General features: G+C 46.9%; 2 protein-coding genes across 6 annotated transcripts; both read right to left on the bottom strand.

Annotated features, from left to right (window-relative positions):
* Window positions 1–40: 40 nt before the first annotated feature.
* Window positions 41–6,821, bottom strand: LOC106914303 (coagulation factor VII). Of its 3 annotated transcripts, XM_014981020.2 has the most exons (12): window positions 6,710–6,820; window positions 6,490–6,612; window positions 5,711–5,883; window positions 4,727–4,751; window positions 4,165–4,278; window positions 3,940–4,074; window positions 3,491–3,661; window positions 3,226–3,317; window positions 3,020–3,134; window positions 2,078–2,274; window positions 1,884–2,009; window positions 41–674 (listed from the first exon to the last, which is right to left on the bottom strand). In XM_014981020.2, the coding sequence occupies exons 2-12, from the start codon at window positions 6,554–6,556 to the stop codon at window positions 432–434; spliced, it is 1,458 nt and encodes a 485-aa protein (XP_014836506.1). In that variant the 5' UTR covers window positions 6,557–6,612; window positions 6,710–6,820; the 3' UTR covers window positions 41–431. The 3 variants fall into 3 exon arrangements, with proteins under 3 accessions (XP_014836506.1, XP_087867684.1, XP_014836507.1); XM_088011558.1 differs by having other exon boundaries at window positions 41–646; window positions 6,490–6,821; XM_014981021.2 differs by having other exon boundaries at window positions 6,490–6,820.
* Window positions 6,822–7,917: 1,096 nt separating this feature from the next.
* On the bottom strand, window positions 7,918–24,909 carry dgkd (diacylglycerol kinase delta). Of its 3 annotated transcripts, XM_014981006.2 has the most exons (31): window positions 24,746–24,909; window positions 22,530–22,640; window positions 22,356–22,436; window positions 19,597–19,701; window positions 19,390–19,522; window positions 19,036–19,142; window positions 18,807–18,932; window positions 18,629–18,731; window positions 18,384–18,546; window positions 18,188–18,296; window positions 17,563–17,702; window positions 17,398–17,482; window positions 17,193–17,287; window positions 17,004–17,103; window positions 16,112–16,412; window positions 15,645–15,806; window positions 15,438–15,566; window positions 15,290–15,365; window positions 15,110–15,220; window positions 13,986–14,082; window positions 13,799–13,906; window positions 13,531–13,644; window positions 13,325–13,459; window positions 12,753–12,901; window positions 12,575–12,680; window positions 12,380–12,472; window positions 11,757–11,876; window positions 11,554–11,671; window positions 11,303–11,433; window positions 10,381–10,480; window positions 10,073–10,290 (listed from the first exon to the last, which is right to left on the bottom strand). In XM_014981006.2, the coding sequence occupies exons 1-30, from the start codon at window positions 24,881–24,883 to the stop codon at window positions 10,391–10,393; spliced, it is 3,636 nt and encodes a 1,211-aa protein (XP_014836492.1). In that variant the 5' UTR covers window positions 24,884–24,909; the 3' UTR covers window positions 10,073–10,290; window positions 10,381–10,390. The 3 variants fall into 3 exon arrangements, with proteins under 3 accessions (XP_087867686.1, XP_087867687.1, XP_014836492.1); XM_088011560.1 differs by lacking the exons at window positions 11,303–11,433; window positions 22,530–22,640; window positions 24,746–24,909 and having other exon boundaries at window positions 7,918–10,290; window positions 22,356–22,454; XM_088011561.1 differs by lacking the exons at window positions 11,303–11,433; window positions 22,356–22,436; window positions 22,530–22,640; window positions 24,746–24,909 and adding an exon at window positions 21,559–21,823 and having other exon boundaries at window positions 7,918–10,290.
* Between the last annotated feature and the right edge of the window lie 353 nt (window positions 24,910–25,262).

Below are 25,262 nucleotides of genomic sequence, written 5' to 3' on the forward strand. Positions count from 1 at the left end.
TCGATGCTGGTCCTTCAGTTTGAATCAGAGGAAATGAGGATTTCTGTAAAAATCTGTTTATTAAAAGCAGAATCTGATGAATTCATTAAGCCTTTATGAAAACATCCCATAATTCCTAACAGGACGATCTGATGTGACCCGTCTGCTTAATTCAGCGTCTGTTGGTACCGAGAGCAGCTCTGGGTTATTAAACCTGCACATCCTGCTGCCTGCAGGACGGAGAAGCTCAACAATCCTTCAACATTTTGTTGCATTTCCAATAAATGTTGCAAATTTGCACAAAAAACAAATACAAACTGTTATTAAAAAAATAAACATTGAGTTTTAGCTGGAAAACTTTCTGTCTCTCATAGAAAACAATGATTGGACTCCTTTAAATCCACCGCTGCCGCCGATGATGATGATGATGATGCGGTCCAGTCAAAGCCTCATCAGCTCAGAGTCTGGTTCCGCTCCACCCTCTGCATGGTGTCTCTGATCCAGCCCAGGAAGTTTCCCAGCCTGGTGTAAACGCCGTACTTCCCCCGCGCAGCGCATTTCTCCCCCCAGCTGACGATCCCGGTCAGGTACCAGGTTCCTCGGTAGTGGACCACGAACGGCCCGCCGCTGTCTCCGCTGCAGGCGTCCATGTTGGTCTCCAGGTAACCTGCACAGAACATGTTGTCTGTGATCACCTGCAGGACGAAGAGGGAGGAGAGGAGGGTTCACTCTGAAACATCAGGGTTTTAAAATCACAACTTTCAACAGAAAAAAATCATTTAAAGCGACAGTAATGATGTAAAAACTTGCCTAAAATGCAACAGGTAACTGATCAGTTAATGAGAGCAACAGCGCCCCTGCTGGAAAACAAGCTGCATATCAACCAAACAGAAATCTGTTTTAAAGCTGCAGTAACTGTTATGGACATTTATGTTGAATAAAAATCAATTTAGATTTTCTTTCACAAGGTAGAATATACTGAAGTTAGTTCAGAAACAAAATCTGTAATTAATTTTTTATATCTGAAATTGTCTAGATTACTTTGATAAATTTTAGACTCACATTAATTTACGTGATGAAGAACACAGCGGGTGCATGCAGGAGGCTTTTGTTTGGAAAATGTCTGAAGGTTTTGGTAAAATGATTCTGTTTTTAACACTTTTTGAACTTAAAATATCAGATTAAGTCAACTTTCATTTCCAACTAAGTTCTAAGAAATGTTTAGTTATTGTTTTGTCTATATTTTGCAAGAAGTAAAACTTTTTTTTTTTTCCAAACAATCAAGTTGGAAGTGCGATCAAGAACCAAACCACCTGCTGCCACCCACGGCCTTTCCTGGACATTTTTGTTTTGGAACTTTTGTAAAACATTTTTTTTTACATATTTGTTTAATCTGTTACCATGTTGTGATACTTTGATATGAGACAGATGATCTGTTAAAAAAATCAATCTCCTCTGCCTTCTCCCAGTGCCATCTAGAAACAACCAATCAGAGCCAGGAGGCGGGTCTAAGTGCTGTCAATCATGCCCATGTTCATCCTCCATCTCTTCTCTCTGCTAAGGCTAGTCAGCATAGCCACCAGTGACCGGAGCGGTTTTCTTTCTTTCTTTCTTTTTTTCCTTTCAACTTTTAATTGTCACATGTATGACAAACACAAGTGATAGAAATGGTTGTGCAAAAAAGACAATAATAGTGAAATGAAAAAAAGAAAAAGAGAGATAGGAGAAGAGTCCAGTGTGGTACTTAGGGGACTTGTAGTGATAAACGGTTTTCCTGCAACGGTAAGTTAGCAAATCTAGCAAAGTCCAAAGTAAACCAGAAGGAAAATGTCATTCTGCAGTATAAAACCTGGTGAGCTCTGACTTCAGCTCAGCGCCGCCCCCTGCAGGTGGGGGTAGCTCACCTGTTCAGTGGAGGCAGAACAGGCCTGGTAGCTGACCACCGGCAGGGTCACCTTCCTCAGGAAGCGGGAGGAGCTGCCCAGGTACTGCGTGGCGCCCCACCCCGTCACCACGCCCCGAGTGTCTTCCTGAACACAGACAGCCGGTCAGAACCCGAAACATCCATCAGCCAGACTCACGGCCGGAACCGGGTTACCCTCAGCAGGTATCTGGACAGGTGGGGGTCCGGCAGGCAGGCGGGGACCGCGGTGGGGCCCCTGAGGGCCGGCCGGGCCAGGTAGAGCAGGGCGATGTCGCTGTCGAAAGTGTAGGAGTGGAAATGAGGATGGACGACGATCTGCTGGATCTTTATCTTCTGCTCGTCCGGATCAGGACGTTTTTTATCGTAGTCACCTGAAAAACAAACAAACAAAGGAATAAATAATCATGAGACGAAGAAACTGAGAAAAGGAAAACAGACCTTATGAGCAGAGTTATGACTGCTGTTGCTTATTTTTTTATTAGATGTTTTTATGATATTATGCTTTGATGCTTTTAAGCTAAACAAATATGTTTCTCTGGTTGGATGTAAATGTTGATGCTTGTAAACGGAGCTGCTCTCTCACCAGAATCCTCTTGAAAAAGAAACAATGAATGTAACTTTTATAAAAAACATTTTTTATATATTTGTTGAATCTGTCACCATGTCGTGACAGTATGAGATGAAGAATCTGTCAACTGCAAACAGCCAATCAGAGCCAGGAGGCGGGGCTTAGTGCTGTCAATCAAACCTGTGTGCGCGTGGACTTCAATAACGTTTTCTCATAGTTTATACTTTCTAGTAAATATTCCTGAAGGAGAAACTTCAACCATCAAAGACTAACAGCAAATCTACCTCCAGCTCAGAAAAGTAAAATCAAGTTTCAGAGTGGCCTAGTCAAATCCCAGACTTAAATTTGATCAATAGTCTGTAGCAAGACCTTAAAACACTCAAAAACTAAATCAAAGCAGTAAATCAGACATCAAACCAGTCAGTCAGTACGGAGACCAATCAAACTGGCTGATGGTTCCCATCGGTTTGTTCTGGTCCAGTAGGCCCGTCTGGGACAGGAACAGGAACCAGTTAGCCAGGTTTTTCAAAATAAAGCTCTATTCTCACCTACAGTGACATGGTCCGCTGAGTCCTCGAAGCAGTGAGCTGCAGAAACAACCCAACGCTCTGAAACCAGGGTTCCTCCACAGAACCCGGATCCGTCTGACCTGTGGACCAGAACCTGGACAGAACCGGTCAGAATCAATCAGAATCTGAACAGATCCACACAGAAGCAACCAGAACCTGAACAGATCCATCAGTAAAAGACTAACCTGCCAAGGACTTCCTCCTCGGCTCTCCAGGTTTCCTCCCACAATACGAGTCAAATGATTCTCCTCCATTTGTCCCTCCGTCTGGTTCCCACCTGCCAGTCAATCAATCAAGTTCATTTGTATGGCACATTTAAGCAACAACACAGTTCAAGGAAACATTATAAATATCCTTCAGGTGACAGAAGGCCGTGTTTGTAACCGTCTCTGTGTGTCTCTGCAGGTTCAGGTCTGACAGTTTCAGCTGTAATAACTGAAGTTGACCAACCAGATGTTGAGTTTGTTGCCTCTGACGGTTCTGTTGAGTTGTGCTGAGTTGTGTTCATGTTGGTGCTGTTCTGGTCCGTTGTCATGGTAACGTTGGTGTCCTCCAGGAGATCCAAAAGGGAGCGACTGTAGTGCAACGCTGCCATCTGCTGGCGGCCGCAGGGAAACTCCACTGAATGGGAGAATAAAGCAGTTATGGAAAGTTTCACCTCAGAAAAATCTGACAGATTACAGGAGGAGGTGGGAATTACAGATTAGACAGGTAAATTAGTGCAACACAGGATAATGACCCGTCAGACAGGTGAGACTCACATCAACTTTGTCTCAGATTAGATTAGATTAGACCAGGTTTATTTCAGATTAGACCTGGTATATTTCAGATTAGACCAGGTTTATTTCAGATTAGACCAGGTTTATTTCAGATTAGATCATGTATACGTAGCGGGTTACCTGTTGGTGTGCAGCTCTTTTCATCAGCCTCCAGTTTAAATCCGTCAGCACAGCCACACTGAACTCCAGCGCCCCCTGGCAGGTCTTGGCAGTACTGCAGGCAACCACCGTTCCCATAACGACACTCCAACACCTCTAGACACGGCACAGACACAGGTAGCAGGTGAGGTGTGTGACGTCGTGGCCGACAGGTGTTGTTTATCCGAGTAGCAGCTCGTTTCTTACCCGAGTCGCAGGTTTTCCCGCGGAACCTGGGAGGACACAGACACAGAAACTCCTCCCGGTCCTGACTGCAGATTCCTCCGTTAAGGCAGGGGTTGGTCCGGCACGGGTTCAGATCTACAAACAGAGAAGACACAGGTAGACCTGTCACCTGGCAGTAATGTCATCAGTTAATCATGTCACCAGACAATTACTATACCTATCAAGGTCATGTGATCAGGTAAATTTCTCATTCAGCTCTAAATTCAGCGAGAAAACCAAAACATGTCGCAACATAATGGTTTTAGGCATAACTAGGGCTGGACGATACGGCAGGAAAACAAATTACGGTATAATCATTTCATATCGGTTGATATCAATACTGTTATACTGTTTTTGTTGTTGTTGTGGTTTTAATTATCTGAAATATTGCCAAACTGTGGATAACCGTTTCATCCACACTTTTCTCTCTGCAATGCTTTTGTTTTTTTTAAAGTGGTTATGAGACACTGCACAAGTTACTCAACAGGTTGTTGCTAGGTAACCAAAGAGTGTTGCTAGGTAAATGAATGACAGTTTTACTCACTTTGGTATCTGTACCAGAACTCCATCTGTGGATGAGAGTTTAGAGTTAATATCTGCAGCAAAAACAACTCAACGACTAGTAGAAACAATCCAGGTTCATTTTCCAAAGACATATTTCATCACGTTATTCCATCATCTACAAATGTTACATTTTCAAACTAAACACTTCGCAAACTAAGTACTTAGCTCAACACTCCCTCTCTAGCTTTCCTGACTCAAAACTAAATACCTAATTATTTAGTGTTGAGCTCAGAGTGACATATTTGAGATGAGCTAAATATTAATCAAGCTCAGATCTAACTAAATATTTAGCTTTAAAATGTTTTTTTGTCTTGCTAACGAGACAAAACGAGGTTGGTAACAGAAGATTCAGTTTGAAACTGTGGCAAACAAATAACATGGTGAAAATATGACTTTGAAAAATTAACCTCAGTTTTTTTCTCTTATGACTAAATGACCCAAATTATTGCTGTTATTTTTTTACAGAGCAAATTTACATATAAGCCGGCGTCTCCAAATATTAATGTAATAAAGTTAACTGCACCAGAAGATGTCTAATAATTCCCCCTATTTGTAGAACAAACCTGAAACTGACACTGCAGGGCAACCAGACCCACCATGCTGTCCCTGGAAGATAAACCTCATCACTGAATATGGCCCCTGGCCCCTAGTGTGGACTCCTGTCCCATAATATGGCCCCTAACCCCCAGTGTGGCCCCTGGCCCATAATATGGCCCCTGGCCCCCAGTGTGGCCTCCTGTCCCATAATATGGCCCCTAGCCCCCAGTGTGGCCCCCGGGCCCCCAGTGTGGCCCCTGGCCCATAATATGGCCCCTGGCCCCCAGTGTGGCCTCCTGTCCCATAATATGGCCCCTGGCCCCCAGTGTGGCCTCCTGTCCCATAATATGGCCCCTAACCCCCAGTGTGGCCTCCTGTCCCATAATATGGCCCCTAACCCCCAGTGTGGCCCCAGAGTTAGTCGTACTGTGGTTTCGTGGGTGTGGAAGATCTCGGCGGCCTCCTCTTTGGAGCAGCGCTCTTCGTAACATTCCCTCTCCAGGTTTCCTGGCAGCATCTCCTCCAGGGCGAAGGAGTTGGCACGGCGCCTCCTAGTGGAGGACTGCAGCACCTGCACAGCCGTCGGCTGGTCGATGAAGACTGAGGAGTAAATAAAACTTTACTCAGACATCGCCTGACCTACGACAGCACATTAGAGCCATTGTAGACAGAACAAAAGAGTCAATTTGAAAAAATCAACAATTTTCTAGAAAGAAAATCTGAAAAATTTTGCTTAATCTCAAATTTTCTACAAAATGTTTTGGAATTTCAGTTTGAGAAGCAAAATTAAATTCTAGGAAAAATCTCAATTTTTTTTTTACTTTTGGAAGTTTTCTTATTCTGAATTTCAAAAGTCAGATATTTTCAGTTTTTAAAGATCAGAAAATGTGGAGATTTTTCTAGAAAATTGCTGATATTAATCTGACAATTTCTGAGTTTCTTCCTCAGGTTTTTGACTTTTGGAGTTCGGAAATTCCCTTTTTTCTAGAATTTCTTTTAGCGGACATTTGCTCCTTTTCTTCTATGTACGGCGGCCAGAGCCGTCACCCCTGCACTCTGACTGCTACTTGTTTAATTATTAACCGTATTGATGGTAAACGGTCTGAATCTCATTTTAAAGACTCCACGGCGTCACAGAAGGTGTCGATCTCCCGGTTCTCTACATCTGGATCCAGATCCGGTGGATCCGGTGGATCCGGGTCTCACCTGAACATTGGATCAGCGTGGAGCAGCTCAGCAGGAAGCCCAGATTCGCCGACATGGACGACAACATGTCTGCCTCCGGAGCGTCAGTCCTCCGGAGAAATGAAGGTCCAGCTCATCGATCGACTTTTAACCACAGTTCAAATATTGACTCTCAGCAGAACCGCGAACGAGAGAGAAAAGACCAAAAGTTCTGGCAAAACGTTCGGTTTTCATCACTCACCTATACAGCAGGAGGTCAGAGGTCATCTTCTTCTGAGGAAGAAGAGTGATTGTTCATTCAGTGGGAGCAGCAGTTGGGTTTGTTATTGGTGCGGAAAACCAACATCCTGCAAGACAAGCTGCAGGGAAAACTTAGCTCACCTTGATTTCAACACCAGAGAGTTTCCTCTTTAACATCAGCAACAAAAACAAAAACCGCTTTCACTTCCCAACCTGGAGTTATTTGATTTATTCAAACGGGTCAGAACAAAATGTTCAGGAAATAAATGACACCGTTTCATAAATGTTTTCATGTTGGAGTGAAAATTTATGACTCAGCTGCTTATCACAAGACAATAATCTTTAATAATAATAAAAAATGATTTAAATCTTTTACTGCTGCAGGTTCTTCATCTCAGAACCAGTTTCTATAAACTAAAACTCTACATCAGGATGCGTTCACTTACCGTCGGAAACTGGGACTCTGCCTTGACATCTCGCATAAAATATAATCCCCAATTTAATTTATGTTTATTACTGAATTTGAGAAACAAATGAGAAGCTCTGGTTCCGACCCAACAGAAATCAGAAAGTCTGAAACCAGTTAGAAAAGGGGTTTCATCCCTTCTCAAACTGGTTTCAGACTTTTTGGAACAGGTTTAAAGCTGAAATAATTACATAGATCAGGTTTGTCCAAAGTGCGGTCCGGGGGCCATTTGTGGTTCTCAGAATGATTTTGGGCGGCCCTTTACTTGATCACGATCCAAGAATGACTTAACGTGGTTTTGCCAGGTCAGACATTTTGATGCAGATTCATATTTAAAAACCAGCCTTTCAAAATAAGAGACAATTTAACATCTTACCATGGAAACTGTGAGGTGCAACCAAAGTATTCATCCAGGCTTCTTCTTTGAATTTAACAGTAAAAGGGAAAACATCCAGTTTGACTACAAACACTGATAAATACATGGATTTTTAATAAACTCTTCAACGATTTTTTGTTGCTGAAAAGACAAAAAAAAAAAAAATCTGAAAAAAGATTAAAGTTTAGAATGTTTTGTTATGTTTGAAGGATTTTTAGCTGCAGATGCATCTTTTGCGACAATCACTAATGTTTTATTACCCAAAACTGTATTTTAGGTAATAAATATATTATTATTTTTAGAAGTTCTTTGTTTGAATCCTGAAGTTCAACTCAGTGAAGCTAAAAGGAAAAGCAGAGCCGCAGCGTTTCAGAGGAGAAATTAAGTTTATTTATCTTCCACAGGTTTCTGTGTATCTACAGTGACAGCCCAGCAGGGGGCGCTCCTACCACCAGAACAGTGTCACGGTTTATAAATTACACAATAAATACAGGCAGGATGAGACCAGCACTGCACCGCGCCCTGGAGCAAGGCACTGAGGAGGAGGAGGAGAGCACATCTGGATCAGGACGACTCTGGGTCTGGATCCAGAGGTTAAAACACACATCTGGATTCAGAACCTGGAAAATATTTAAACACTTAAATTCAGGGCGTGAGGCACAAACAAAGAATCTGAAACATCTGGATCCAGACTGAAACGTCTGTACCAGGACTAAGAAATTCTGGGTCTAGAATGTGAAATGCTTGGATGGAGATTTGGAAACATCTGGATCACGAATGCAACACATTGGTAACATGAAACACCTGAAGAATCTGGATATCAGGATCCAGAATCTGAAACATCTGGACTATGAAATATGTGTAACAGGATTCGAAAACATCTGGAAAATCCAGATGCAGACATGAAAACATCTGAAGCTCAGAAACATCTGGATCCAGCGATGGAGAGAGCTCTAAGATATTAGAATCCAGGACCAAAAACATGTGGATGTAAACCTGTATGGATCTGGAACCAGATCCAGATCCAAACTCATACATCTCAGGATCCAGATCCACACACGTACAGATCCAGAATTTGAAATATTTAAAACAGAACTCAAAATGTCAGGAACAGACAAAAACATCTAGATCAAAACTCAGAGACATCTGGGCCCAGACTGTAAAACAAATGGATCTAGATGTTTATGAATCTGGATCCAGATGTTAACCATCTATAATCTGATCCAAACTTTGGAATATTAGGACTAAGAAACGGAACAATCTGTTCCAGAACCTGACAGATCTGATATGTCCACCGGGTCCAGAAAAACTCAGATGAAGATGCGGAAACATCTGGAACCAGACTGAAACACCTGGACAATGAAAACATGGGAATCAGGAGTTAGTCCAGACTCTGAGGAATCTGGAGCGGGTTCTGGAAACGTCTGGGTCCAGATTAAAACTGGAACCAAACACAAACAATCTGGAGCCAAAAATACAAACATCTGGAACAAGATTTGGAAACTTCCTAATCTAGAATCTGAACATCGACTGTAGAACGATAAAGATCAGTAGAAAAATGAAGCTGGAGAGAAAAAAAAGAAGAAACAAACAAACAAACCGCGGCCTGATCTGAGATCAGCCGGTTGACCTCTGACCGGCTGACCTCTGACCGGCTGACCTCTGACCGGCTGACCTCTGACCGGCCGCTGCGTCTTTAAGGCACCCATCGATAAATGTTCAGGTAAACTCTTTGAATCTCCACCAGATTGATCAGAAGGTTCAGTCTGTGATTGGTTGCCCCCTGCTGGTGCGTTGCAGACCTCCAGGGGGCGGGACTTCCTGGAATCTGACCAATCAGATCCAGCAGGGCGGTTCTGAACTGTTCAGAACCCAGTCAGGGTTCTGCTTCAATCTGATGGGTCGTTGTAGTTTCAAAATAAAACATTTTGGACCCAAAACCGTTGATGAGGCTGAAATGTTGGATCGGGTTCTGACCGGGTTTCATCAGAACCACAGCTGGTGTGAATCCTGTAAACTGGTTTAGTCCATCCAGAACCACAGGCACAGCTTTCTGGTTCTGGTCTGGGTGTTTGGGACATTAAAGGTTTGATTTTCTTTAAAGGATTCTGCTAGGTTCTGGTCTAAAACAGCAAACCCGGGGAGGTTCTGTTGGGTCGGCTGGCTCACCATATTCACCTAATAGTTCAGTGGTTCGGTTCTGGCTCACTCTGACCCAGAATCCAGCTCACAGAGCTGCTGCTGGACCTTGCTGTCCTGGTTCTACCAGAACCTGGTCAGGGTTCTGATCCAGTCTGAGAGGAATCTCCACCATCAACAGAACTCAGAACCAGTCTGTGGTTCTGTTGGAGCAGAGGAGATCCGGTTCTAATCAGTACTTGAAGATGTCATGATCCAAATGCATCGCCTCAACTGGGCCTGAGGTCCAGTTGGTTCCGACTCATCAGAACCTGATGTCGCCTCCAAGGAGAGGCCCGTTGAAACGTCCTGGTCCTGATCCGGACTGATGGTTCTGGTTCTGATTCTTTTTTTGGACTGGTGGTTCTGGTTGGAGAGGGAAGGCACTCATGGATCATCTGATTGGTTCTTCTCCGGGTTGGAACCGGGAGGTTCCTGTAAAAGGTTCTGCCCGGTGTTTCTGAGGGCCGGTTCTGGTTCTGGTCCCGGTCGGGTCCGGTGGTTTCTGGCTGGACGGGGTAGAGAAAGGCAGCAGAGGTAGTAGGACAGCGGACAGCGGTTCCTAAGCAACAAAACAACAACCCAATTACAACGAGGCGGGACCAGAACCGGAGCGAAGGACATCGGGTCCAAATGGACCTTCAGAACCGACCTGCAGGCGGCTAGGCCTCGCTGGCGCTGCTGCTCCTCGTCAGCTCCTTGACGCCCTGCAGGATCCGCTTCATGTGTCCAACCTTCGTCACCCCGAGGTCCTGGAGGTGGACGGCGAGACGGACTGAGACCCAACGGACCGTCAGACCGACCAGCATCCGACCAAACATCCGACCAAACATCCGACCAACATCCGACCAAACATCCGACCAGCATCCGACCAAACATCCGACCAGACATCCGACCAACATCCGACCAAACATCCGACCAGCATCCGACCAAACATCCGACCAGCATCCGACCAGCATCCATCCAACATCCGACCAACGTCCGACCAACGTCCGACCAAACGTCCGACCAAACATCCGACCAGCATCCGACCAAACATCCGACCAGACATCCGACCAGACATCCGACCAACATCCGACCAAACATCCGACCAGCATCCGACCAAACATCCGACCAGCATCCGACCAAACATCCGACCAGACATCCGACCAACATCCGACCAAACATCCGACCAGCATCCGACCAAACATCCGACCAGCATCCGACCAAACATCCGACCAGCATCCGACCAAACATCCGACCAGCATCCGACCAGCATCCATCCAACATCCGACCAACGTCCGACCAAACGTCCGACCAAACATCCGACCAGCATCCGACCAAACATCCGACCAAACATCCGACCAACATCCGACCAAACATCCGACCAACATCCGACCAAACATCTGACCAACATCCGACCAACATCCGATCACACATCCGATCACACATCCGTCCAGCATCCGACATGGGACATGTCCGACGCCCAACATCTGACCAGCTTCCATTCAAGTCCAAACATCTGTCCAGCATAGAAATATAAATCTAGCTCTAGATTGTTTGTCCTCTCTCTCTGTCTCTCTGTGTGTCCTCACCTTCAGGTCTCTCCTCTCCAGGTGGATCAGCTCGGCTCCTCGGACATCGTGTCCACTAAATATGTCCTTATACTCAGACAGACAGAGGAAGTCCAGCCAGGCCCCAACCTCCTCGGTTCCCCACTGGTGAACTGAGACACCCAGAAAGTGGTTCAGACAGACAGGAAGACCCAAACAGAGAAAAGACACCTTTATGCTGTGGTTCTGTGGTACCGGACCCTGTGGACAGACTGGACTGGTTCTGAGCTCACCTGGCAGCGACAGGGTGGCGCACATCTCTTTGTTCTTGTTGTTTTTGTCCTTCTTGAACTTTGAGACAAGACGAAATTTCCCGCTTTGACTCCGTTTGGAAAAGTCCGCCAGAGGACCCTGAACAGAGACAGACCCGAATCCTGAGTCGGTCCAAACTGAAACAGAACCCGGTCACTTGCTCTGCAGAACGGAGGGGGTTTACCTCCTGGTCCAACGGGTCGATGACGGGACACAACCAGGGGACGTCCGACAGGCGGCGGAGCTCCTGGGCCACAGAACCCAGAGCGGCGTTCAGCTGGTCCTGCTGAGGCGGGTCCAACTGCTGCACAGACACAGAACCACAATCAGAACTACAGAACCACGGTCAGAACCTGGAGCTACAATCAAAGCCTGGTTTTGGGTTTGTTAGAACCAGAACCAGGCCATCAAAACAAAGAAATCAGTTCTGGGTGATACTAATACAATGTCAACTGGGTCATAGAGGGAACCGGACCTCTGCAGTCCAACAGCTACCACCTGCTCAAAGTCCAAACATCCGGTCCAAATGTCCGTTCCACGTACAGACATGCATTCAAGCCGTCCAACGTCTAAAGATCCGTCCAACGTCTAAAGATCCGTCCAACGTCTAAAGATCCGTCCAACGTCTAAAGATCCATCCAATGTCTAAAGATCGATCCAAACCTTCCAACATTCAAACAGTCCAAACATCCATCCAACAGTCTAAACCTGGACAGCAGGGTCCGGTTCTCCCTAAGACCCGGCGGATCTTGTTTCAGTTCTGGCAGTCCAGAACCAGAACAGAACCAAGTGATAGGAATCGGCTACCATGGACATCTTCCCGGCCAGGAGCAGTTCCGTCTCGCTGAGCAGAGCTTTGACATCGCTGACCATGTGGACCACAGAGCTGCAGCTAAGAGCCTGAAACACAGAAGGTTCCGGTCAGTCCACCAGAACTGCAGTGGGACAGGAGAGACGTTCCGGTCCAGCTGATGGACGTCTCCAGAGTGGCGGGGGACGCACCTCGGGGCTCTTGGCGTAGACCACGTCCATGGCCTTGGAGCTGGCGTTGACGGCGTGGGCCAGCTCCTGCTCCATGCTGTGGTGGAACTGGGCCACCTCCCGGATGCTGGAACCAGCAGAGACGGCGTCAGCGTCCGGACCGACGCAGGAGGACATTCGGAGGACATGAAGGACGTACCTGTGGATGAGGGCTCCAGCAGCCTGACCGAACTCACTGACCAGCAGCGCCTCGTCCTCAGAGACCGTCTCCGGCTGCGGCGGCAGGGACGGCTGAGGGAACTCACACTTCTGCTTGTCCTCCCAGGACTTCAGTGTGCTCTCAAACGCCTGCAGGACACAGAGACGCTCTGAGAACCCAGCCGGGCCTGGACTAGAACCAGGACCAGGCCCAAGACCAGGACCAGGCCCAGGCCCAAGACCAGGACCAGGACCAGGCCCAGGACCAGGACCAGGACCAGGCCCAAGACCAGGACCAGGCCCAAGACCAGGACCAGGCCCAGGCCCAAGACCAGGACCAGGACCAGGCCCAAGACCAGGACCAGGCCCAGGCCCAGGACCAGGACCAGGACCAGAACCAGGCCCAGAACCAGAACCAGGACCAGAACCAGGACCAGGCCCAGGCCCAGGCCCAGGCCCAGGCCCAGGCCCAGGACCAGGACCAGAACCAGGACAAGGACCAGGACCAGGACAAGGACCAGGCCCAGAACCAGAACCGGAACCAGGGTACAGACAACCAGCAGAGGGACTCACCCGGTCTCTGGTCAGGGTCTGGGTCCGGTTCTTGTGGATGATCTTAATGTAGCCGGGAGGCTGGATCCAGGCCTCCCCGTCCACCTGGACTGGGACTCCCTCGTCCCCAAGGACGGTTATCTTCACCGTCCGACACTGAGGAGCAGGGACACTGTGAGACACACAGGACAGGGACATGGAGGGACAGGAGACAGTTGGACCGGTACCTGGGCGATGCGGTGGTGCTGTAGGTTGATGACCCTTGACACGGCCATCTGCATGCTGCCGAACACGGCGACCACCTCCAGGATCTTGTCGTCGAAGGACGGCGCCGTGAAGGTCTGAGGGACAAACGGACACCGGGACATCACTGGTCAGCCAGTCACTGGTCTCCCTCACGCTCCAGTTCTCCCAGTTTGTTTTCATAGCCACTAAACCCAGTGAGAACCGGAGCAGGGAACCGGACCAGAGACGGATCAGATGGACAGTTCTTACATCGTCCTCCTTGGTCCCGCCCCAGAAGTTGGTTCCCCCGGCGTAGCTGGGGATGTTGAGCACGGCGATGCCCTGCAGACTGGGCAGGGGGATCGGCCGCCCGTCACACTGCAGCAGAAACAGACGACACACTGAGTGACGCGCTGCCTGCCGCAGCCACATGGCTTACCGCGGCGCCGGTTCTGACCTCCAGCAGGACACGCTGCTCCAGGTTCTTGTAGGTTCTGTGCAGCAGCTCTTTGGTTCCCAAGACTCCGTACCACATCAAATTCTTTGTGCGACTCCTGAAGAGACAGAATCAGACATATGAGGAGAATATCATGGGAAAGAATTCAGTTTAAAACCACAGAGCTTCAGCTAACTGCGCCAGAATCAAAACGGATTTACCGAAAGGTTTCGTCTGATTGAAGGTCTGACAGACTTATAACGTTAAAATAACAACAAACTTTATTTTAGACATGAAGTTATGGGTTGGTATGACATCCTGGCCATGTTTTGCTAGCCGTAGCATCGTGCCTTTTGCTAATGTTAGCACAGTGTGCTAGCTGTTAGCTCATTTAGGTCAGAACCACAATGTGTGTTTTGAATAATAAACAGTTTGGCTTTTTTTGCGTTTCTTTCGTTTTGGGGAGCACATGATCCAAATGCATTCGGTGATGATAGCATTAGCTAACGCGCTCACTATGCTAACCATCTTGGAAGCCTTGTTTCCAAGATGTGTTCAGTCATGTTGTGGTAACATTTTCTGGATCCAACACGACAGACAAGTCGACCTTTGTTGACAACAAAAACTTTCTTTTGTTTTCAAAAACTCAGATCATTTAAGATATGTTCACTTTAAATTAGAAAGTTTTATGTTCCAGAATCAGCCTCATTTCTTCCCATTTCCCTTCCTCTGATCTGAATTGTTTGGGTTAATACACTCAACCACTTGGAGTTGATCCACTTGTAGCTTTAGCATTCTTGAACTTGGACTACAAAATTGGCATGTGAAATAAAAATGGCAGCTTCGTGAAATTGGTCAGTCGAAAGCCAAATACTGACATTATTGTACAAAACAATAAATCTGAATGGACCAAAAAATATGACCCAAATAAAATATAGAGATTTCTATGCAGAACTGGGAGAGACTGAATTAAACTTTTCTGAACTCCTTGAGACTTCAGTAGAGGGCTGAAATAGTGGACTTTGCATAACATCTCTCCTTTAAATACAATAATTTTCAATGAACAATTGTTTTTAGGTAATGAAGGTAAAGTTTTTTCTGAATTAAAAAGGTTTATTTTTATTTCCAGCTGTATGAAGACGTACCTGCACTTCTCCGGATGCTCGTCTCTCTTGTTGTTGAAGTCCAGCGTGATCTTAGCGTCGAGTCCGATGCCAAAGTAGTTGTTCATGACGCACTTCTCTGTGTAGCAGTCCCTGAAACAGAAACACGGCTGTTACACGCGTGCTTAGCCTGAAGGTAAAGGTGTGTGGTCGCGGCCTCACATGTTGTCGGCGTCGCAGCTGAACGGGTCGGCGTTGACCAGCAGCCGAGTGATGACCGAGCTGCTGGTCAGAGTCCCTGGAACACAGACACAAAGCTCCAGAACCTCACAGGAACTCATTCAGGTGAAGCAGGTGGAGAGCATCTTACCTGGATACAAGATCTTTGTGTTCAGCATAGGCATGTTGTCTCTACTTCCTGTATGGACAGGAAGTGAAGCGGAGCTTCCCGGTAACAGGCCACCTTTATGGATCAGTTTCTCGCACGGCGTCTTGCTGACTGAGAGCAGAGAGACAAACAGGTGAGCCTCTGCGTGTCCAAAACGAGTCTCACCTGTCCTCAGCTACCCGTCCTCACGTCTGCGGCTGCTGCGCTGCTTGGAGCTGAAAGACGACTGCAGGGACGACTTGTCCTCCTCCCCGTCTTCCTCCTCCTCCTCTTCAACCAGACCCACCTGCTGCTCAGAACGACCCACAGAGAAGACGTGCTGCTGGGTCTGAGCGTTCTGCTCGTCCACAGCTGCAACAAAAACAAACAAACCCAATCAATCACACCTGGAAACATATAGGTCACACCTGGATACACACAGTCACACCTGGATACACACCGGTCACCTGGATACACACCAGTCACACCTGGACACACATCAGTCACCTGGACACACATCAGTCACCTCTCGATACACATCAGTCACCTGGACACACACACTCACACCTGGACACACATCAGTCACACCTGGACACATTTGAGTCACCTGGACACAAACACTTAGACAACTGGAGACACTCAGCCGGAGACCCTGTCCTCCCTCCCAGGTGACCTACCTTTCTCTGTGTGCTCAATAATTTGTCGGATCGCCTTCTTCAGACTGTTGGCTCTCAACATCAGCTGCTCCCGAGGTTTAAAAATGGCGGCCGCTGCTGAAGGTGGCGGTGTGGCTCGTGGCGAACAGGGAGGGTGAGGAGGAGGAGCAGGATGAAGGAGAGGAGCCAGACTGACCACCTCCAGCTCCTCCTGTTCCTCAGCGATGGTCGGGGGAGGAGCCGGGGGGAGCACCGTCAAGGCCTGCGACTCCTCGTTCAGAGTCTTCAGCAGCGAGTCGAGTTTCTCCTTCAGAACGCCGCACTGCAGCACAAACATGACAACCTAAATACCATGACTGGAATTAGACAGAACTAAGACAGATCCGAACTAAAGCCCCGTCACCAGAGGCGTGGATTAAACTGGTGCTTCCACAGTCCACCCTGCCCACATTGGTCTCCATTTGCAGATACTTAGAGGTTCCTCCACATTTTGGAACAACCTCAGGGGGGCACAAGCCCGACCAACCCGGTACTGGACACAAGTGATCTGATGCCAGCAGGCTGCATTTGTTGACTGACCCGCCAAACAACAATGAGTCCACAGCAGTTGGAGAGAAGAAGAGCAAGAAATTGATGATTCCTTGGTTGGGGCAACCCACAATGAACAAAACCGAGATACTGAGAGATTTCGGAGAAACTGTCTGCTCAAAGGTACAGTAGCCAGATGACATCATCAGAGGGTTGACCACAGCTCCGGCATCCTTAGGGCTTGCCGACATTCTGGCCTATGTTCACGTCCAAATCGTGGGAAACAAAGTGCCAATGGAGACAAACTTAACTTGGCTGGAACCAAACCAGATGTTACCCAGCTACAATAAGACTTGACAATGAAGAAGGGGCTTTAGACTCGTACCTTTTTGGCCATGGCCTCAGACTCCTCCAAATTCTCTGTGTTCTTCTCATAAGCTTTACCAACACGAGCCACAAAGTCCTTGACGGTCTCACAGAGAACTCTGGGTCCAAACACACAAACACAGTCGGTTATAGAACTGCATGAGATCCGATGGTGGTTGTAAGAACTACAGCGGAGAGAAGACCCTACTTGGCTGAGGAGATGACGACTGAGTGCTGGTCTGAGGTCAGGATCTTCGTCAGGTGAGCAGCCACAGAATCCTCATAGGTCAGAATCTGCTGCACCTGAATCAGAGGATCAACTATTCAGAGAACCTGCTAGAAAACCTGCTTCAGGTCCGTTCATTAAGAGGTGAGTCTAACTTAGAGAAGGTTAGGAAGTGATGTCACATTACCTCAGAGTCATCACTGCAGTCCTCCGTGACGGTGGAAGCAGAGTGTTGCCGTGGAAATTTTGTCTCATAGACCATGATGCTCCACCTGAAGAATAAGGAGGGCAAACAGGTGTTAATGGTTCCCCTGGCATGCAGCACACGCCTGTCTGACATCACAGCCCTCACCTGTCCAGCATCTTGGTGCTGGCTCTCTCCAGTTTCTCCAGTATCTGAGGTAGCTGCGTGTCGTCATCGCAGGCTGAGCCCCAGCCCAGAACCCGAGCCAGGTCATTCCCGGTTCCGAGCGGAAGAACACCCATCTGACACTGAAACAGGAAAACCTCCTTAGAGTCGCTAAGCTCCGAAAACCTTTTCACCCTAAAGACTCTCACGGAGGCGTACTTGGGCTCAAAACGGAAGTCCGCCGGACAGAAAGGTTCATTTTTATGACTGCGTAGTCAGTGTCTGCTTGGCAGGAAACAATGTTTGTGTGCGACACCGTGATGATGAGGTTGATAGTAGGTGCAACCAGTTGCAAGGCCACTCAGTGTCGCACTAGCAGGTGTGTGGAGGAGGCTATGGTGGAGAGGAAACAGGTCAATTCACCTAACTTTCTCAACAAACCTGCTAGTATCCATGTGGATTGAGGAACATGAAGGAATTTGTCACGAGAAATTTTGGCAGTCTTAACCGTCTACAGTGTAGTCAGAGAATACGTACAGAATACAAACGGTACACCTAAGTAAATGGGAGCCTTAAAGGGGCACCTCGGGAGGCAGCTCTGTTCCCATGACAACCTCACATCTGATACCTGTTTGTGCAGCGTCAGAGCATCGATCTCGGACAGAACCCAGCCAACGCTGCCGTCTCCTCCACAAACCAGGATCCTGAAGGTGTCGAACTTCTGGAACAGCCGCAGACTGACAGAGAAACATGTTTATAGTTTCCTTACATATTTTCCTGAATAAACAAGCTTTTAGAGAGACAGAGACGAGACAGTGTCTCACCCCAGGTGAGGTCCTCCGTTCATCAGGTCAAACACCTGCGCCGGGTTCAGCAGCTGTTTGAACCGTCGCAGGAACTTCACGCCCTGATTGTCTCCGCTTTTAGAGTTGACAAAAACCAGCAGAGGACTGGTACAGGATGGAGGACAGGACGCCTTCCAGAAACCTGGAGACAACAACCAGACGTTTCAGTTTTATTCATGCAGTAACTGCGTTTGACCACTGGAGGGCAGCGGTGCATCCCTCACCATCAGAGTCGATGCTGTTGAGCGCCGTTGGAGGAATGACGGACACTTTGCACTGGCCCAGAGGACACTTGGACGACAGCTGCTCCTTACAGCCTGAGTGCACCTGCAGACAAAGCACACCTGAGGCTCAGCGCATCCAACGGCAGCACACCTGATCAGGTAGGTGTGTGTGTCTAACCATGGCTTTACACCAGAGACACCTCCAGTCCTGCAGCCGGAGGACGCTGCCGCATGTCTTATCGCAGACGCTACACTTAGCAGAGACAGGAAGGTTCCCCTCCAACCACTGATGAGGCATCGACACCTGGAGACACAGGTGAGGGAGGACAGGTGAGGACACCAGGTGAGAGGACAGGCATAGACGACATGCATCAGAGGAATCAGGTGTGCATCTCTTGGTGTCTCACCCCGTCTTCGTCCTCAATGATGTCCTTCCCGATTGAAGCCAGAGTTGTCCACTTACAGTTGTTTGTGGCTCGGACCGCACAACGCTTATGAGCCTTAAACTTACACACTGCAGCGCACACGCACGCACACACACACACACACACACACACACACACACACACACACAGTTAGAGTGCATCAGGGTGAATCTGAACAGCTGCTTAGTGGTGTGAAGTTGTGTGTTTATTGTCCAGCTATGGGTGGTTTTGCATTTATTGTGTAGTCGTGTTTAGTGTGTATATGTGTCTCTAGTTGTATCTAGTTGTGTGTTTATTGTGTAGTTGTGTGTTTATTGTGTAGTTGTGTGTCCGTACCTTCACAGGACAGGCCGTGGGACGTGACCCCTGACAGCGCCTCCCTGCACACGTTGCAGTACGTCGGTCTGGCGTGGGAACAGGCGTACCAGTTGTGCATCCCACTGAAGTGGTCCATGCTGTACTGGGTGGACTGGGAGACAGAGACACGGTGAGCAGCACAAACTGGGACGCAGCTGCAGTCTGCTGTGAGGAAGCCGGTCTGACCTCATAGTTCTGCCTGTTCTGGACGCTGCGCAGCGCCGCCATCCACTCCTCCATCTCCTTCCTGTTGTCAGCACACAGAATGAGGCGTCTGCAGGGGGTGATCACCTGGAGGCCAGGTATGGGGTCAAAGGTCAGGTCAGAGTTTGGAATACAAACTGGAGAATGATCATCTGATTGTGTTTGAGATGAAGATCAGACAAGAAACTCTGGCCTTATCAGATTCTACTAAGGCCTCATCAGGACCTCATTCAGACTTTAATGAGATCTCACTGAGTCTTCAGCAGAACCTCAATAAGACCTCAATGAAACCACATTAAGGCACCACTAAGACCAGCTAGGACTCCTCAGGCCGTCCTTTTGAACTCACTGGTCTCTAAAAAACCTCGTTAGGTCTCTGTCAGGAAACTGGTCAGACCTCACTGGGAGCTTGTTGAAAGTTTGTTGTGAAACTGTTATGACGTAATCCTGTTTCAGTTTTCCATGCCCATGCGGTTTGTCCTGGAAGCTGGAAACAGTAAATTTGTTGTTTTTCCTGTTTTCAGGAAGCAGCTTTAACAGCTTTCAGAAAACATCAACCTCATGACTCGGACCTCTGGACCGGCTCCACAGAACCTTCAGAAACACTCTGACCTTCTGCCACCAGAACATCTCAGACTGTCCACACAAACTAAATGAATCCAGTGTCCGTGTTCGGACAAACCAGCAGTTTAATTCTGATTATCTCACTGGAGTTGAGTCGGCAGGAATGTGTGTGAGTGACGTAGACATCCACTTCCTGTCAGATGTTCAACAATGAAGCCTCTGTTCCCACGGCGACAGAAATAGACCCAGTAAAAGAAGAATCTGCTGATCCAGCTCCCTGACCACCATCTGCCTGAGGAGAGCAGATGGTGGTCTAACCATGGCTTTTCACCAGAGACACCAGGAGAAGAAGATCTCCTGGATCTTCTTCACTGTTCCCAAACCAGTTTCTGGCGTCCCAGTTCAGCCACTCATTCAGCCTTACTGGGAACCAGTTCTGTTGTGGTCCATTAGGTGGGATCCGTCATGGATCTCTGGCGTCGATGTGGCCTGACGTCAGCTCCAGCTCTGAATATGAAAACAGAACATTTTTCCAGCAATTTCAGGAATATTCAGTCCTGAACACGGACAGACTGCTGAGGAATGCTGTCAGAGCCAGAGGCCGGTTCTGGCCCGAGGCCCGGACTGAATGCTGGACCTTCGCCTGCATCTCTGCTTCATATCTCATCATCACTAACTGAGTTCCACTGACCACAGAACTGCACAAATTGGAATTATAAAAATAAATTTGCTGGAATTTAAAGGAAAAACGGCAATTCTGAGAAAGGTTTCTGCGGTAGGAAGAGGCGGCCAGTCGAACTACTTTTATCACATCAGACGAGTCACATGACCAACAACCAAGATGAAGGCGACGACAGGAAGTGGCTGTAATGACGAACTTATTCACGTATAATTTTAATTTAGTTTCTTATTTGATGGAAGCACTGCGATTACAAAATGTAACTTTTTCGACTTTAGCAGAATATTAACAAAGAGATCTGAAATAAAAACGCAGCCGCAGAGGTTCTGGTTCTGATCCGACAGCCCAGACATTGACCCAAACCTCTTAGCCATCTGATGTTCTCTGAGGAACCCAGAGTCTCAGAATCCATGTTTACAGTTCAGGAACCGTCCAACCCGACCGACCCGCTTGGATAAAGAACCTTCCAACTGGGTAAGATGTTCTCCAAACAGCTGGGATGAGAATTCTGGACATAACGAGTCAGAAAGCCCAGTCAGAGTCCCGGTCGGTACCAGTGGACCTGCAGATCGGACCCATCCGAGCTTTAAAAGTTGATGATCACATTCTGACCATCATCATCATCAGTGCAAGTCAGAGCAGAGAAACAAACTGAACAAACGGATCGGATCAGAACCTGACGGACCAATCAGCTGTCTTACCGACCCGAGGTTCTCCTGAGCGTCTGGACCCGGATCCCAGTCTGAGACTCGCTGCTCTTTGATCCTCCTGCTGTTTTTCCCTTCACTCTCCCCTCCCACCTCCCTAAAAACAGCAGCTCATGCCCACTTCCTGTCTGACGTCTCACACACACACACACACACACACACTGCTTACGAGAACATGCATCCTGCAGGCTATAAATACACTCCACCACATGATCAGTCACACAAACACACACACCGCCTAACCCTGTGGCTAACCATCTGCAGCCTCACTAACAGGAAGTGACATCACTTCAAGCAAAAATACACACGTAGAAAAAGGGAAAATAAAAATAAATACTAATTTCAGATTATAATTTACATGTTTTGTGAGATACTTGGATATAACATCTATGTTCATATCTGTCTCTGTCTGTTTTATTTTGTTTTAAATAAATTTATTGGGGAAAAAATAAAGCATGTGAGGAGAGGAAATGGAACTACTATGTTTACCCCTTTCAAAATAAGAGCATGAATATAAACATCCATTAACTTGAAGAATTCTTAACAGTCGAGACCCAAAAATATCAAACTTTATTTAACTGAAAGTTTACAAAACAGTAAATTAGTGATTTAAATTTTATCTGGAAAAAAAAAGAATTTAGGGAAAACTAAGTCCACTAAATGTTTTTAAATTTAGCAAAAAAGACTAAAGTGATAAACAAAAAGTTAGCTCTGCTTAGTAGAAGTTTACCCAGCAACTTTTCCACTGCTGGGACTACTTTCAGTGGTGGAAGGATCGTGTTTGGACTCACAGTGAAGCTGTTGTTGACGTTCTTGGTGCTGGACTCGGCCACGCTGGCGTCAGTCAGGTCCACCTCGTCAAAGATGATCGACTGCAGAGAGACACGTCACTGCTAATCCATCCCAACCAATCAGGAGATCAAACTCAGGCTCCGCCCACTCTTCATCCCGACCTGACCACTCACCTTGCTGGTCTGAGCGTAGTACAGAGTTCTTCCTCGTAACTTGAAGTATCGTCTCTTCCAGCGCTGAAAGGAGTTTGTTTGTTTCAGGAGCGTTCCTTCCTTCAGGACGGTCTGTAGAGAGGGGGTGGAGCTTGACTGATTGATTGATTGATTATTAGATTGGATGGAGTTCCTCAGGGCAGTGGCTGGGTTAAAGCTGCTCTCCAACCAGCTACACCTGGACTCTCTGGACTCACCTGGAGGCCATCTTAAACAGTTTAAAGAGGCAAACAAGGTTCCCTGTAGGGGTTAAAGGTCAGATTGCTTTGATCATGTGAACATTCAGAAGGAGTGCTGTGGATAAAACCACCAAGCCATTCCTTGTTATTCCCACATGACTCATTCTCCATGTGTTTAACTCCAGCCAAGAAAAAAGGCAGCTTTAAATAGAAACTCCAGTTAGGCCTGCTGAACCCAGCCACCGCTGCCTTCAGGGGCCATAGGAACTCTCAGCTTCACAGCGCAATCCTCAGATAATCAATTTATCTATTTGGATCAGAATGTTTTCAGGTGCACAAAGTTGCATTTATATGACTCTTGTTTATTTTTACATTAACGTGTAATTTATGTTACATTGTCACAACAAAAAGTCTAAGAAAAACTTTAAATTACCGCGAAAACTAAAGATAGTTGATTTTATACAATTTTCTGTAGCTCAGAGTCTCAGAATGTTTTATTTTTCCCGAGATCTTAGCGCATCCGTCACATTTATCAGTGATGATCAGAACAGTTCGCCTCTTTCAGCAGAACCGAGCCCGAATAAACATCTGTTCCAACAGCAGGAACATTGCCCAGGCTGTGAAGGCTCCCACCCCGCCTTACAACTCTCCACTGCCCGGGTGGGCACGGTGGAGGACCCTGAGACCTAGTTTGGTCAACCAGGCCTCCGCATTACTGGACGGAACCATATTCTCTCTAGTCAGTGTTTCTCGGGAATAATTTTAAATTCCTAATTTTTTTACGCCTTAATTCCGCAAAATATTATCTAAATGCTATAGGTTGATAAAAAATTAAACTGAACCAAAATAGTTATTTATTTAATCTTGTGAAATAATTTACCGGTGGAGTCGTTGAACATCAACAGGTTTTGATCCACAAATATTTCGGTGTTCTGTCGGAAAGGAGCACGCTCGGACCATTCCACCTAAAATCTGCCTCCTTTAAACTTGAATCTCTACATAAGTTTCAGTTTCTGCACATTAACGTGATTTTTATCGCAGGTACACTAAAACACCTTTACTCTAATTCGGCACTATTAAAACTCACAAGCATCCCAAGGTTCCGTAGTTTTCTACTTGAATAAACCCGCTACCCAAACACAAGTTAAAAGCTTTCAGATCAAATTTTGATTGATCTAAAAAATAAATAAATAAAAATAAAAGGGGTGACAAATTTAATTTTACGGCGTTCAAATGATAGAAACAAAATCAGGCTTTAATTCGGCATCATTTGTTCCGCAACCCAGTTCCGTTATCTCCCGGAAATGAGAAATAGTAGCAAGCTCCATTTAAAATCTTTAGGAAAACAAATTTAACAAATGTTTAAAACATAAACAGGTTCAAACTCGGATCCTAAAGCGGTCAGAGAACAGAAATATACACACTCTTTAATACGGCTTCATAAAAAAACTAAAATATCAACCGAGATTCTGGATAATCGTTTAGGTAAATAAACAAACCAATATCCAGTTGATTCTACATTCATTGAAAATTTTAATTATTCTCTTTTATCGAACTCTGGATATAACTGAATGTAAAAGACAAATATAACCATACTCTTTAATTCGGCGTCAATTAAAATGATTCAAAAGCCCATATTCTGGTTCCAGTAGCCTCAGTGAGCTGACTGCGGCCGCATACTTCGAGTAGCGGATGAGGGTAGAAGGTGTCAAAAGTTTCGGTAGCAGAGAGATATTTATAAACTCAGTGACGGTCTGTTCTACGACGGATCAGAGAACAGTCTGTATGCTACCATAGAATGATCATGTTCATTTTTTAAAAGTTTGCAAAACAACTTCTTCAGGCCTGTTAGTATAAAAGTGCCAGTTTTTCTCCGGGGGTTTGGCGCCCCAGTGTTCCATCGGCCAGAGCGGAGCAGCCCGGGGCTTTGCGGGGCCCACTCCGCTGAATGACCAGTGATACCCCGCTATAAGCCCCTCAGTTGTCACCCTTTCATACCTTGCTGCGGATCTGACCAGACGTCGACACTTTCCGGATGAGTTTCTGCGGAGATCCGGGCTCCTGCTCGGGCTCGCTGTCCGAGGACTCGTCCGGACACCGGGCCGCAGTGGAGTCCGGTCCCCCTGCCTCCGCCATCCTGTCATCATCAGGCCCCCGATGAGTAGCGGAGAAGCAGCTCCCCCTAGCGGCGAACAGTGGGCAGCACAGCAGCGAGGCTGAGAGCGGTGCATACCGCCCCCTGCTGGCGAATCTTTAACATTACAAGAATAATAGCAATTTTACAAACTGTATTAAAAACGACTCATGTTTCACTGTTTGACATGAAATCCTACCAAACCTACCAAGTTTTAGGCAAGTTAGGATGGCCAAAATTATTTCTGTTGTTAATTTAATGAATATTTATCTGAGAATACTTAAAATTGAGAGGCTTACATACATTACGTAAATATTTGGAAGAATTACCTAAGCATAGAAGTTTTAGATATCCTTCCACAAAGCTTTTTACAGTAATTTG

The sequence above is a fragment of the Poecilia mexicana genome, unplaced genomic scaffold (assembly GCF_051168715.1).
Source record: "Poecilia mexicana isolate PSO_F unplaced genomic scaffold, ASM5116871v1 scaffold_13, whole genome shotgun sequence".
Taxonomy (NCBI): Eukaryota; Metazoa; Chordata; class Actinopteri; order Cyprinodontiformes; family Poeciliidae; genus Poecilia; species Poecilia mexicana.

Bases quoted from the DNA above. Each gene is read 5' to 3' on its own strand.
- LOC106914303 (XM_014981020.2), bottom strand. From the start codon at position 6,556: ATGTTGTCGTCCATGTCGGCGAATCTGGGCTTCCTGCTGAGCTGCTCC. The intron at 3,662-3,939 runs GTAACCCGCTAC...TCTCCCATTCAG, and splicing joins AAAGAGCTGCACACCAACAG to TGGAGTTTCCCTGCGGCCGC. The intron at 675-1,883 runs GTGAGCTACCCC...TTCGTCCTGCAG, and splicing joins GTTCTGCCTCCACTGAACAG to GTGATCACAGACAACATGTT.
- dgkd (XM_014981006.2), bottom strand. From the start codon at position 24,883: ATGGCGGAGGCAGGGGGACCGGACTCCACTGCGGCCCGGTGTCCGGAC. The intron at 17,703-18,187 runs GTATCAGATGTG...TTCCTGTTTCAG, and splicing joins CTCTGACGCTGCACAAACAG to TGTCAGATGGGTGTTCTTCC. The intron at 10,481-11,302 runs GTGAGGACACAC...GTCCACCTCCAG, and splicing joins TGGAGAGGAGAGACCTGAAG to GACCTCGGGGTGACGAAGGT.